Source organism: Saimiri boliviensis, chromosome 11 (genome assembly GCF_048565385.1).
Source record: "Saimiri boliviensis isolate mSaiBol1 chromosome 11, mSaiBol1.pri, whole genome shotgun sequence".
NCBI lineage: Eukaryota > Metazoa > Chordata > Mammalia > Primates > Cebidae > Saimiri > Saimiri boliviensis.
The window spans coordinates 38,218,312-38,230,788 of record NC_133459.1 but is presented as its reverse complement, the minus strand read 5'-3'; the positions used below and the strand labels follow the sequence as shown (position 1 = coordinate 38,230,788).

Below are 12,477 nucleotides of genomic sequence, written 5' to 3'. Positions count from 1 at the left end.
TCTCTCAGCCACTCATTTTACCAAATACAAGGGCATTTATTCAATGTCTGCTCCCTGCACTAGGCTGAGACCTTGTAGGCAGGGACCATTATCTTAATTTGCCTTTGGATCCCAGTGCCAGATTTGCATACAGGGTTTCAGTGAATATCTGTGAAACAGAGTAGTCTCTGTTTCTCTGAAATAGCCTCTGAAAACAATAGGCTCTCAACAGTTTCAAGGAACGTATCTCACACCCTTCATGAACTTACTAAGTTGTGCTTCCATTAAAAAGTGCTCATTATTTCATGGGGATGAAGAACAGAAACACCAAGCTGTGTTAAAGTGAGGACTCAGTGGCTGGTGAGGCTCACCCTCTCGCTGTGTGACTGGCTCTCTTGCATACCAGCCACAAATGCAAAGAGCAGATAGAACAGCTTTCCATACAGAAGATAGTACGTGAAGGATGATTATCCCATGTTAACAGCAACACATTAAACCTTTGCATTTTGTGATCCTAGGACCTGCTTAATTCTATCACAGGATCCTATGCTGATCTCCTATGTCATGACCCTGTTAGCCCCAGAGGCAAACATGAGGCAGGTACATTGTAATGCCTCATTAAATGACTGCTGAGGGCCCAAAGGGTGTCTCACTTGCTTTCTAGCTGGGTTCACGCAGGATGCTGGGAAAATTCAGTTCATCATGTTCCCAGGGTGTGTTTATACATCATAAAGAAACAAACACAACGAGACAGTCCCTGTTTTCACAGGGAATCTCCAGTTAATGGTCACCTCTTGGAACAGTATTTCACTGGCTAGAGATACAAAGATGTGTGAACAATTCCCTATCATCATCCTTCCAGGTACTACATCCATGCCACAGACACTCAATACTACGTATTAAGCCAATCTGAGGCTGTAAGAATAGTTAGCTAGCTCCTGCATACTTCCATGAGGCCTCATTTAGTAGGCTTAAACTCAAGTGAAAAGGCAGGGCACCATAAAAATAATGGCTTAACTTAATTGGGGCCTGCCCCAAACAAGACAAAGCAAATTCAGGCTTTAGAGGGTTGTCTTCTCCCTTTTATTTTCCTTCCTCTCTGTAATTCCCATCTTCTCGGTCCTTATGCTCTTAAGCTCACAATAGTAAAATTCCTGTATTTCTGGTGCTCTCATCTCAGTAAAGAGACCAATGAATGATTAATTTATCCTAAGCCATGACTAATATTAGCTTAATATGCTACAACTCCCATGGATATTTGAATTTTAAAAGAAAATATTTAAGATGCAAGGCAATGAAAGGATTATTGATAAGGAACATTTTATATACATATCACTTGGAAGAAATGAAAGCTATTTCTTCAGAAATATACTTAAGGTGGCCAACCTTAAGAATTGAAAAAGGTGTTAAGGGGGTAATATTTTGATAAGCTAGAAAAGGCTGGGATGGGAAGAGGCGACAACAAACAACAGTTCAACAGCTGGAAGTTGTCAAAATTGATTTCTGAGGTAATCCCCAAAGTAAAAAGTAAACATTTTCTCAAACTAGAAGGAAACACTAAATTTTAATTAAGCAAAGTTTATATATTAGCACTTAAATTTAGTAGTAAAGGTACTTTTAATATTTACATTGATTCAAGTATTTCCCTAACACTGGGTACCACAGTCCTAAAGTTTAAAAAAAAAAAAAAAAAAAGAGAAGATTCCTAGTACTTGGTTGACTGTGATAGGACTTTCCCCCTCACCATTCTTTTCACTGGAGAAAAGATCTACCATTGAAGCTACAGAACCAGACCATGACGGCAGCCACCTCAATTCAGTTTATCAACCACCAAAGAGGCTGTCTTTGCTAAGGGAGTTATGCTAGCCAACTGACATTGGTTGATCTGGGCATGTTAGTTAAAATTCAGTTCTAAGCTACTGTTTTAACAGGTACAGAGTTTCAGTTTTACAAGATGAAGAGAGTTCTGTGGCTGGACGGTGGTGACGGTAGTATGACACAAACGGACTTTGCCGTGTACACTTAAAAATGGTTAGGATGGTAAATTTTATGTTATTTATATCTTATAATAATCTGAAAAAAATCAGTTCTATGCCAAAATGTGTCTTTTAAATTTTCATAAATGAAATTTCCTAGATATTCACTTCTCTGGGGGAACTAGTATGTCTAATGATAAAAAACATACACAGTGACTTAGGTACAGGTATACCCATTATCTAGGCAGAACTATTTTTCTCTCCATCCAAAACATTATGATTTTCTGTGCCACAGATAAATTCAGAAACTGAAATCTCTGAGTTTGGCAGTACCAGGAGACTGGCAGATCTAGCTAATAGAATATTTTCATTTTTTTACACTTGACTAAAGCAACATGCAGTTTGAGATATCTTCTGCTTTTGAAAATAGCTGTGTAAAAGGAGACAACAAATGATAGTGCACACTGGTGTTCAGAACCTTGTGAGACATCTTGCACTGTCCTCAGTATAGCATTCTCTATAGTCCAGAGACCCAAGGAAATGCAACATAAATGAATACAAAATCTACCATAAACAGTGTTTCCAGAAGCCATATTATCCTTATATAACTTCCAAAATAGTTTCAAGTAACTTCATTCTCTTCTCAACCTTCACACCTTTCTACCTTACTTATTATAATCCATCCTAGTTCTTAGCTGTTCATCTTCTAGTACTATTTTTTATTTGATTAAAAATAGCTCATCCTGCCCATCACTGATAGAATTATGAAATTTAAAATTTCTGGAGAGTTCTCTCTAGAGTCAATGGATTCAGATGATTACTGAGTTCCAGGGGAGCACCCCTGGAGAGACACAGGAAAATCTTACCTTGTTTGCTCCAAGGGATGCTGAAAGAGGTTACTTGCTTTTATAGAAAATAGCTTTTAGATGGCCCTCCCAAATTTCCTTGGGGTTCCAAATTTTGGATACTAAGATAAAGACAAAGCAAGCAGTGTTCTCCTTGGCCAGCAGCATGATGTTATAATAAATAGAGCAGGCAGCGAATAAACAGGCAACCAAGGATTCCAAAATGCCACATGCAATATCCCTTTTATTTAGTCCGATCATACATGACAGGAAAAACGGGACCTTATTCATAGATTTGAAAAGAAATGAAGTTGTTTTTCTGAGTTAAAGTTAAAATGGCACATATGGCTTTCCATTAAAGCAATGAAAGACGACTTAAATTCTAAAACTAAACACCTTCAAGTTTTTAATCAGAAAAAGTGTTTTCAAAATTACCTTTTTTTTTTTTTTTTTTGTAGACAGAGTCTTGCCCTGTTGCCCAGACTGGAGTGCAGTGGCATGATCATGGCTCACTGTAGCTTTGAACGCCTGGGCTCAAGCAATACTCCTACCTCAGCCTCCCGAATAGAAAGGACTACACAGGTGTGTACCACCATGCTTAGTTAATTTTTAAATTTTTTTTTGTAGAGACAGGATTTCACTGTGTTGCCTGATCTTGAACTGATCTTGAACTTCTGGGCTCTAGAAATCCTTCTGCCTTAGGCTCCCAACATGCTGGGATTCCACTGCAACTGGCCCCAATTTTTTTAAAAAAGGAAGCTTTAATGAAAATTATTACTGCTAGCCGGGCGCGGTGGCTCAAGCCTGTAATCCCAGCACTTTGGGAGGCTGAGGCGGGTGGATCACGAGGTTGAGAGTTCGAGACCATCCTGGTCGACATGGTGAAACTCCGTCTCTACTAAAAATACAAAAAATCAGCTGGGCATGGTGGCGTGTGCCTGTAATCCCAGCTACTCAGGAGGCTGAGGCAGGAGAATTGCCTGAACCCAGGAGGCGGAGGTTGCGGTGAGCCGAGATCGCGCCATTGCACTCCAGCCTGGGTAACGAGAGCGAAACTCCGCCTCAAAAAAAAAAAAAAAAAAAAAAAAAATTATTACTGCTTACCTTTTACTCTGGTTTACTGTAGTAAACATAAAATTAGTTAAAGTAAGAGGAACTACTTATGGGCATATCTGAATTCATGTGAAGACTGCTGTCTTTAGCTCTGTCCTCACTAAATGCTCCAGAATATGAATAAATCATTTCCAAAGAAGTTACATACCATACAGTAAACATTTCTGCTAGGTTTATAAATAAACCTTAATAATTATGCAGGCTGATCCAATAATAAACATACTTAAAGGTGTGTCAGCCTCTGAAACATGTAACATGCTGGCTAGGGGCACATATTCTAGATCCAGATTGCCTTGAATTTGAATCTCATCTCTGCCATTTACTAGTCGTTTGTCTTTGGGCAAATTATTTACATTTTCTATGCCTCAATTTCCTATTCTGTAAACTAGAGATCACAGCATCTATACCTCACATGACACATAAATGCGCTACTTGTAAAGTACTTGTAATAGTGTGTGGCACATAAAGTTATGTAAGTATTTGTTAAACAGAAGCTCAGAACAAATTCCATGGACAGAGAAGTATTTTATGCACCATCAACTTGAGTAGTTAGAAAAGCTATGGTTTGGCCATTTCAAGCACTCATGAAAGCAGCAGATACACAGAACTAAGAGATGTTACAGTTTAAGAAGCAAAGCCATTCTCAACGGGCTAGGGTGTGGAGAAAAGGGACAAAGCTTAAAAGCCAACCTATGGGAGACTGACTGGAAATCGAAGAGCTGGAATCAGAGCGCTTTATTTTACTCCCAGGATGGTGAACTAGAATAAAAAATAGGTAAACACAAAGAAACAAGAGACAGGGCAGGAAATGCAGGAACCAGTCAACAAAGACAAATTGGCAGACAGTTGGGGAGCCTCCTGTGCACCCACATGCAGCTCAGCTAACAGGAGAAAGGCAAGGACACAGCTGAAGAGGATTTAGCAATTGGAACTGCTCATCTCTTCCCTGCTGCAGTCCCCCACACCCCCTAGCTGCAGGTGCCACCACTCATATGCTCGTATTAAATTGACAGTTTCCTTATGTTTCTGGGCTGGTAGGCCAGCCTTTTCACATTCAGCAGAAAGACACCCCATATACTCCATGGTCTTGCTTAGGTGGCCACCTGTCTTAGAAGTAAACTGGCTCACATGTAGGTGTCTTTATCCTCCCTCCTGGTCCAGGAGGCTCACCAGTTTTTCCCTGTATGAGAAGGGCCTATCACTCTCCCTGTCAGTCAGTCACAGGAATTACAGGCAAAGAGATCTGAGGCACTAAGAGGGAACCTAAAGGGCTTCACCAGGCTCCTTTCTAGGATACTGTTAATTTAATACCCCAAACGTAAACATTCGAGGAACACAAATACATTCTTAATTCTCATTACTGCATTCCTCTAGACCTACCTCCCCAAATAGCATCAACCTCTTCAGTTTTTCTCCCTGGCCTATGCTGGCACGCCTGAGTTCAAATTTGTGCTAGTGGGATGACATCTGGGCAGCTTAACAAATAAAAAACAGACAGACCCCACCATCAATGCTTCCTGTAAGCATAAAAGAACACTGCTGGGGCCGTACCTAACATGTAATTCATGCTCAGAGTGGTTCCTTACCTCGGCAGGGATCATTTTTCACTAAAAATTCATCCAAGGCCATCCATCCTCCACCAACACGGACCATCACGGTGCTGCGCAGAATACGGACCAGCCGCAACTGCTGAGAATCCCCAAACTGTAGAATCAAAAGGAAATTTAATTAATAAACACATCTTAAAGCAGATCTATATTTTGCGCCCAAAGCAGACTGTATTCAGACAGGAATGACTATTTGATAGCTAAGGGAGAATTTTCAATTCTCACAGTTTTGCATTTTTATATATTTCACAAAAGAATTTTAAAAACAGAAAAGCAGAGAGGCCGGGCGCAGTGGCTCAAGCCTGTAATCCCAGCACTTTGGGAGGCCGAGGCGGGTGGATCGTAAGGTCAAGAGATCGAGACCATCCTGGTCAACATGGTGAAACCCCGTCTCTACTAAAAATACAAAAAATTAGCTGGACATGGTGGCGCATGCCTGTAATCCCAGCTACTCAGGAGGCTGAGACAGGAGAATTGCCTGAACCCAGGAGGCGGAGGTTGCGGTGAGCCGAGATGGCGCCATTGCACTCCAGCCTGGGTAACAAGAGTGAAACTCCGTCTCAAAAACAAAAACAAAAACAAAAACAAAAACCAGAAAAGCAGAAATATCAAGCTAAAGACCAGTGTCTTGATATGCTTTTTTTTTTTTTTTTTTTTCCGAGACAGAGTTTCACTCTTATTGCTGAGGCTGGAGTGCAATGGCATGATCTTGGCTCACTGCTACCTCTGCCTCCTGGGTTCAAGCAATTATTCTGCCTCAGCCTCCTGAGTAGCTGGGATTACAGGTGTGCACCACCATACCCAGCTAATTTTTGTATTATTAGTAGAGATGGGGTTTCACCATGTTGGCCAGGCTGATCTCGAACTCCTGACCCCAGGTGATCCGCCCGCCTCGGCCTCCCAAAGTGCTGGGATTACAGGCATGAGCCACCATGCCCAGCCGAGATACCTTAGATATTTTCTATTGGGATAAAATTAACTTTTCATAGTCACACCACTGCCTCTGCACCAAAAGGAGAGGTAGGAAGACAAAGTGAGTTAGGTCATTTGATTTTTTAAAAGAGAATTCTGCCCAATTAAAAATCCATCTTCTTGGTATGCTAATTTGTTTTCCTAAGACGGTGGATGTCAACTTCTGAATACAGTATGCTTAAAAGCTAAATGGAAAATAGCAAATACTATTTCAAGCCTTAAGGAAACCTTTGCAAAGCATCATTATTACAAGCTTAGAAGAAAATTTTATTTTCTGCATCACGTTTTCAGAAATAAACCCTAAGTATTTGCTAATTGCAATGTCACCAGCAGAAAAGTTTCTTCAGCTGAACAAATGATTGTCATATTTATACTAAAACTGAGTTGAAGCAATTAAAAATTACAGCTCCCATGATGATTATAAATAGTATTCAATAATCATTTTAGATGCTAAAACAAGCATATTTCTGATTATTTATGTTTTCCCTTTTTTCTTGCCCAAACATTCCTACTTCCCAGCTCTATGTTAACATTTGGAGTTTCTCATGGCATAAATTACCCTCTTTCCAAAATGAAGTAAGGAGCAACAAAAGAGAAGTATGCAAAGTTTCCAAAACGAACAAACATTTGGTTGGAGAAATGGAATTCCTAAAATTATTTAATTCAAGGGTTCCTTGGGTATGGAGGTGGTAGGATTTCAAAGTTATAAAAGACAACTGTAACTTTGAAATAAGGCAGAAAAACTGAAAATGCAAAAAAGGATATATGAGGTCATATTACCATCCTCCCTCAAAATTAATATTTGTGGTAATTTTCCATATTCCTTAGCTGCTCTGACTCAAATGCACTATTTGCATGAGCAAGGCGACTAAAAAAATACTGTATCCTCCCTCCCAGCCCTTTACTTTGAAAATAAAAGTAGTCCCACACCTCTAGCTGATACAATTTAAACATGTTTATACAAAGTAACTACAGTAAAAGCACTGTGTGGTGGTAGCAGCAGCACTGAACCCAGACTTGAAAGAGAATACATGTCCTGTCTTGGGAAGGAAGCTGCCCCCCTCCCTGGCTCTGTGAGAGCCCCCCTCAGAAGCTGGGCCCCACAAGTGAAAATGGGAAGCCCCGTGGGAGCAGGTTCTGGGAGACAAGGAGGATCCCACCCAAGAGCAGCGCTGGCCTGAGTCACTGAAAAGGGTTTTCTCTGGATGGGTGAGAGGCAGCGAGTATGCGCCTGCGCGCCTGCACGTCTGCCAGGGTGAATCAGGAAGGAACCCTGAGAGTTCTTTATTCTTGGAATACTGTGTACTATAATTTATCACTCCATTTATTTTGTGTTTCCTCCCCTCCTTAATTTCTAACTAAAGCTCTCTTTGAAAGATTCTAACTTGTTTCTGCAAAGCTATTGGGGAAAGGAGGTTTGACCAAGCCAGCAGACAGTATAGCTGGGGAAGTTGAGGCCAGAGTCATGAGTGGTGGGAGGGGTTATGGCAGCTCTAAAAATGGAGATCTGTGCACACCTGGTAGGACAGGGATGTCAGTGAGGCAAATAACTCAGAATAAGAGTCCTAAGGGCCAGTAACTGTTGTTTCTACCTTTTAAAAGGAAAACCCCTTACAGGGACTTGGGTTTTTGCAGTGGCTGACATTAGCTATGTGAGAGTAGGCATGTGACCTTTGAGGCCTCAGGTGCCTGTGTATAAAATGAACTTCACATTTCTGTTCTGAACATCAGAACTCATCTGACTCTCTCCTGGTCAATGGAGCAGTAGAGGAGGGTGTCAGCACTCTTCAAAGGCACCCTAGCATTCACACATAGTCATTAGCAAATAGGTATATTGGACACTCTCAAGCAATTATTTTTTTTAAAGCCAGTTTGTTCTCATCTTTACTTTTTTTTTTTTTCCTCTTATACCCTGTTCTTCCCACCGGCCTAGAACATTATTATAGTGACTTGCAAGATCTGGGAAGTTTGAGGGCCTCAAATCAACTCTTAGGATTTATAATTTCCTATCAGAGAGACAGATTTTACTCATGCAACTTCCTTCCACATTGGAGGACACAGGACCCCAGAGCACTCAAAAAGATCTGAAAGGTTAGCATTACCAAGTGGAGTCAAAGCATCCAATATTTTTTCCAAGTCTAATTTGGTCCCATTAAATCTTGGCTCACTGGCTATAATCAGTATACTTCAGGCCACAGCCAATTATGATCTCCACACTATACTTTTCAGGTACCTTATAATTATAAAATGTAAATGTAACTAACTACAAATATTAATAAGATATTTAAACAGTACTGAAGTTCTTCAGGAACTGACTTACCATGCATTGCAAAATTTATTAACTGTGAAGAGATTCTAATATAAATAAGAACTGTGCTATTTGATAATCTGACTTCTAACACAGAAGTACAAAACCAGGCTCTTTTTAGAAATGGAATGGATTGATACCATAGCTTCAGTTTCCTTCATTTTATCTCCTTTATAAAAAAATATATTCTTTTGCTGCTAAGACAGCTTTGCAATGCTGGCCCCGTCAGCAGCTTCTCCACTTGGTAAGACAACCAGGTGTGACCCAGGCATGCTTCAGATTACATCCTCTCCCCATAGCAAAGGACAGGCAGCATTAGCTACACAGACCATATCCACTGAGAAGGAGAACATTGCAAGGCACACTGTACCTGATTGCCGAGGAAGAACTACACACAGTAAGAGTAAAGGATGGAGGAAAAGGAGGGGAAAAAAAAAGAGAACATTTTGTCAAATTAACACTAAGGAATGAAAATCATCATCACGTTCTTCTGGCAAAGTGACATAACTGAACATATTCTTACCAAGCTCCTGCCAAAGGAATGTGGTTTTAATTTTAATTATTATTACTTTTTGAGAGACTTGCTCTGTTGCCCAGGCTGGAGTGCAGTGGCAAAATCTTGACTCACTGCAACCTCCGCCCCTAGGGTTAAAGCAATTTTCCTGCCTCACCCTTCCCAGTAGTTGGGATTACAGGCGTGTGCTACCAAGCCCAGATAATTTTTGTATTATTAGTAGAGGCGGTGTTTCACTATGTTGGCCAGGCTGGTCTTGAACTCCTGGCCTCAAGTGATCCACCTGCCTCTGCCTCCTAAAATGCTGGGATTATAGGCGTGAGTCACCATGCCCGGCCAGGAATGTGCTTTTATAAATTATGAACTAACTCTCCACTCTGTTGTTCTTGTTAATTCCTTTCTCTCACAGATAATTAAAAACAGAAAACAAGAAAACAAAACCCATCAAGCAAGCATAAGATTACCTGGGGCTTTATTAACTAAATGCCCTAAGTTAGATTAAAGGAGATTCGCCCAGCACTCCTCTGGAAACTCTAGCATGAGGTGGATTTGGTGTACTTTGAGGACATTTTGGATATATTAATGAAACATGAATCTTCCTGTGTTTCTTACTCAGTGCGATCTAACATGGCCATCTAAATCCTCTTTGTCAACTGTAGATTTTTCTTTATTTTCTTTCTTTCTTTATTTTTTAAAGACAGGGTTTCATCATGTTGGTCAGGTTGATCTTGAACTCCTGACCTCAGGTGATCCACCTGCCTTGGCCTCCAAAGTGCTTAGATTACAGGCATGAGCCACCATGGCCAGCCAACCAATCATAGATTTTTCTTAGGACTTTAGAAAATCTTGATGAGCTATTAATGTATTTTAGGAGACCTGTTTCAGATCCTTCTATGCCCCTGGCCCTGGTCCCAAAAGAAGCTAAAACACAGGTATAGTTCACTGTCAGTTATGGCCATACCTAGCATGGCTTTCCAGGGAAGACCACTGAGCCTAATGTCTCCTCAGTGCTCTTGAGCCCCATGTGTAGCACAGCGTAGAGCAGGCAGTGTCTGTTGGGGCTTCAACAGAGTTTCCCCAGGCCTCTCTAGCCTGGGAGCCGCTCAGGTTCACAATGACCATCTCTTTGGGAGTAAGTGGTCAGTCATTAGACATAATTGTTTCCAAAGGTAACTTCATCCCCCTAAAGACTTTATCAGATGTGAAGTGATGGCTCTGAAATATCTCCTATCTTGAATCTTAAATAAAAACTACTATCTAGCTGGATATGGCAACAGTTTTCAGATGGAACAGGGTACCTGACACTTGGCATCTATAGAGATGAGGTCAGAGAGTGACCACAGCTCAAGTCGGACAGACTCTGGGTATCCCAGCATCAGGAGGAAAAGGTGGGATCAGCCACGTATGAGAAACCACCAACACAAAGGACTGTTTTTTCTCTTCCTTACCCGGTATTTATTCTCTCCAATCTGCTCCACCTGAAACCTTTTTGCACATTTGCACTGAGCCACTTGTCTTGTAACCTATTGGTTGTGAACAAAAAGAAAAGTGTAAAGTGTAGAGCAAGACTTCCTATTCAAAGAAACAAAGAGTTTACACATAAACAGGGAAGCTATCACTTTTTAGGCATTTCAGGCTTTTGACATATGCATTTATCTTCTGTTCCAAATTAGTGTATGTTCTTCTTAGTAAGTGAACTAATTGAGATACCGAGAAAGAAAAGGCATGAAAGAAATTCCCAAGTGACTATACAACACATTCTTTATTCTTGCTTCAAAATTCCTTCAGAAAAAAGTGCTAATATGCATGTATCAAAATCAAATTATTAATAAAGCAAATTATGAACTGCTTTGAATTTCACCCTAGGAGCCCGAGATCCCCTGGAAGTTAGTCCTGGTGTGTTCCAGGGCCACTCCCAAGACCTGTCCCAGCACCTCTCCCTTCCCAAGATCTGTTATCAACAGATGCTGGGATTTCTAGGTGGAACTAGTAAATTTGCTAGTTTCAATGTGGTAGTTTTTAACAAGTCAGAAAGCATGATGGGTACATACCACTTTAAACATTACATTTTACCCCCCTTTTAAGCATTTATTTTTATTTTTTGAGACAAGTCTTGCTCTATTGCCGAGGTTGGAGGGCAGTGGCATGATCACAGCTCGCTGCATCTTTGACCTCACATGCTCAAGGGATCCTTCCACCTCGGTCTCCTGAGTAGCCAGGACTAGAATCATACAACATTGCCCAGACTGGTCTCGAACTCCTGGGCTCCAGTGACCCTTCCGCATTGGCCTCTCAAAGTGCTGGGGCTACAGGTGTGAGCCACCATGCCCAGTCCATTTCAACCCTTAAATGCTACACTGGTAAACCATTTCCCTAGATTCCAGGTAGCATGCTCAGGAGTGCGATGAGTCTATCCCTAACACAGGAGCAGTGAACCGGATGAGTCCATTGCCCTGCAAAGGTTCTCTGTAAACTTCAGAGCACCACACAGACATGAATCACTTGAGTAATTCATCTAGCCTGAGCTAGAGCTCAGATGTCAGAGATTCTCTGGGACTCTAAAATGCTATCCAAACAGAGATCTCAACACGAAACTACAAAAGGCTAATATGATCACTGAACCCAACCAAATTGAGGATAGTATAAACCTATAGTCACGAGTGTCTCAAAATATAATTATTTCCCATACCTCATCTTCAATTTTATCTGCATCAGTTGTTGGTCGATATGCATCCTTGTTGGGATGAAGAGCAGCTACAAATTCATAATAATCGATGTAGCCATCCCCATCTCGGTCGAAAATGTCAGCCACAGCAGTCATCTCTAACTTGGTGGTGGGGAACTCTGGAGAAAAGGAATCACATTTTGAAACATTAAGACATTAAGAGGGGCCAGGCGCGGTGGCTCAAGCCTGTAATCCCAGCACTCTGGGAGGCTGAGGCGGGTGGATCACGAGGTCAAGAGATTGAGACCATCCTGGTCAACATGGTGAAATCCCGTCTCTACTAAAAATACAAAAAATTAGCTGGGCATGGTGGTGCGTGCCTGTAATCCCAGCTACTCAGGAGGCTGAGGCAGGAGAAATGCCTGAACCCAGGAGGTGGAGGTTGCGGTGAGCCGAGATGGTGCCATTGCACTCCAGCCTGGGTAACAAGAGCAAAAC

The 12,477-nt window shown here is 41.3% G+C and overlaps 1 protein-coding gene across 24 annotated transcripts in view; it reads right to left on the bottom strand.

Annotated features, from left to right (window-relative positions):
* LOC101042315 (microtubule actin crosslinking factor 1) overlaps positions 1–12,477 on the bottom strand; it is a 393,287-nt gene that overhangs the window by 11,350 nt on the left and 369,460 nt on the right. For 16 of the 24 annotated variants that reach the window (XM_074380572.1, XM_074380574.1, XM_074380570.1 and 13 more), the window contains 5 exons: positions 12,004–12,158; positions 10,763–10,837; positions 9,171–9,188; positions 5,500–5,617; positions 4,604–4,672 (listed from right to left, as the gene is read on the bottom strand). In XM_074380572.1, the coding sequence (XP_074236673.1) occupies positions 4,604–4,672; positions 5,500–5,617; positions 9,171–9,188; positions 10,763–10,837; positions 12,004–12,158 (435 nt within the window). The remainder of the gene's footprint in view (positions 1–4,603; positions 4,673–5,499; positions 5,618–9,170; positions 9,189–10,762; positions 10,838–12,003; positions 12,159–12,477) is intronic. The other 8 variants (XM_074380582.1, XM_074380565.1, XM_074380568.1 and 5 more) reach the window with 3 other exon arrangements.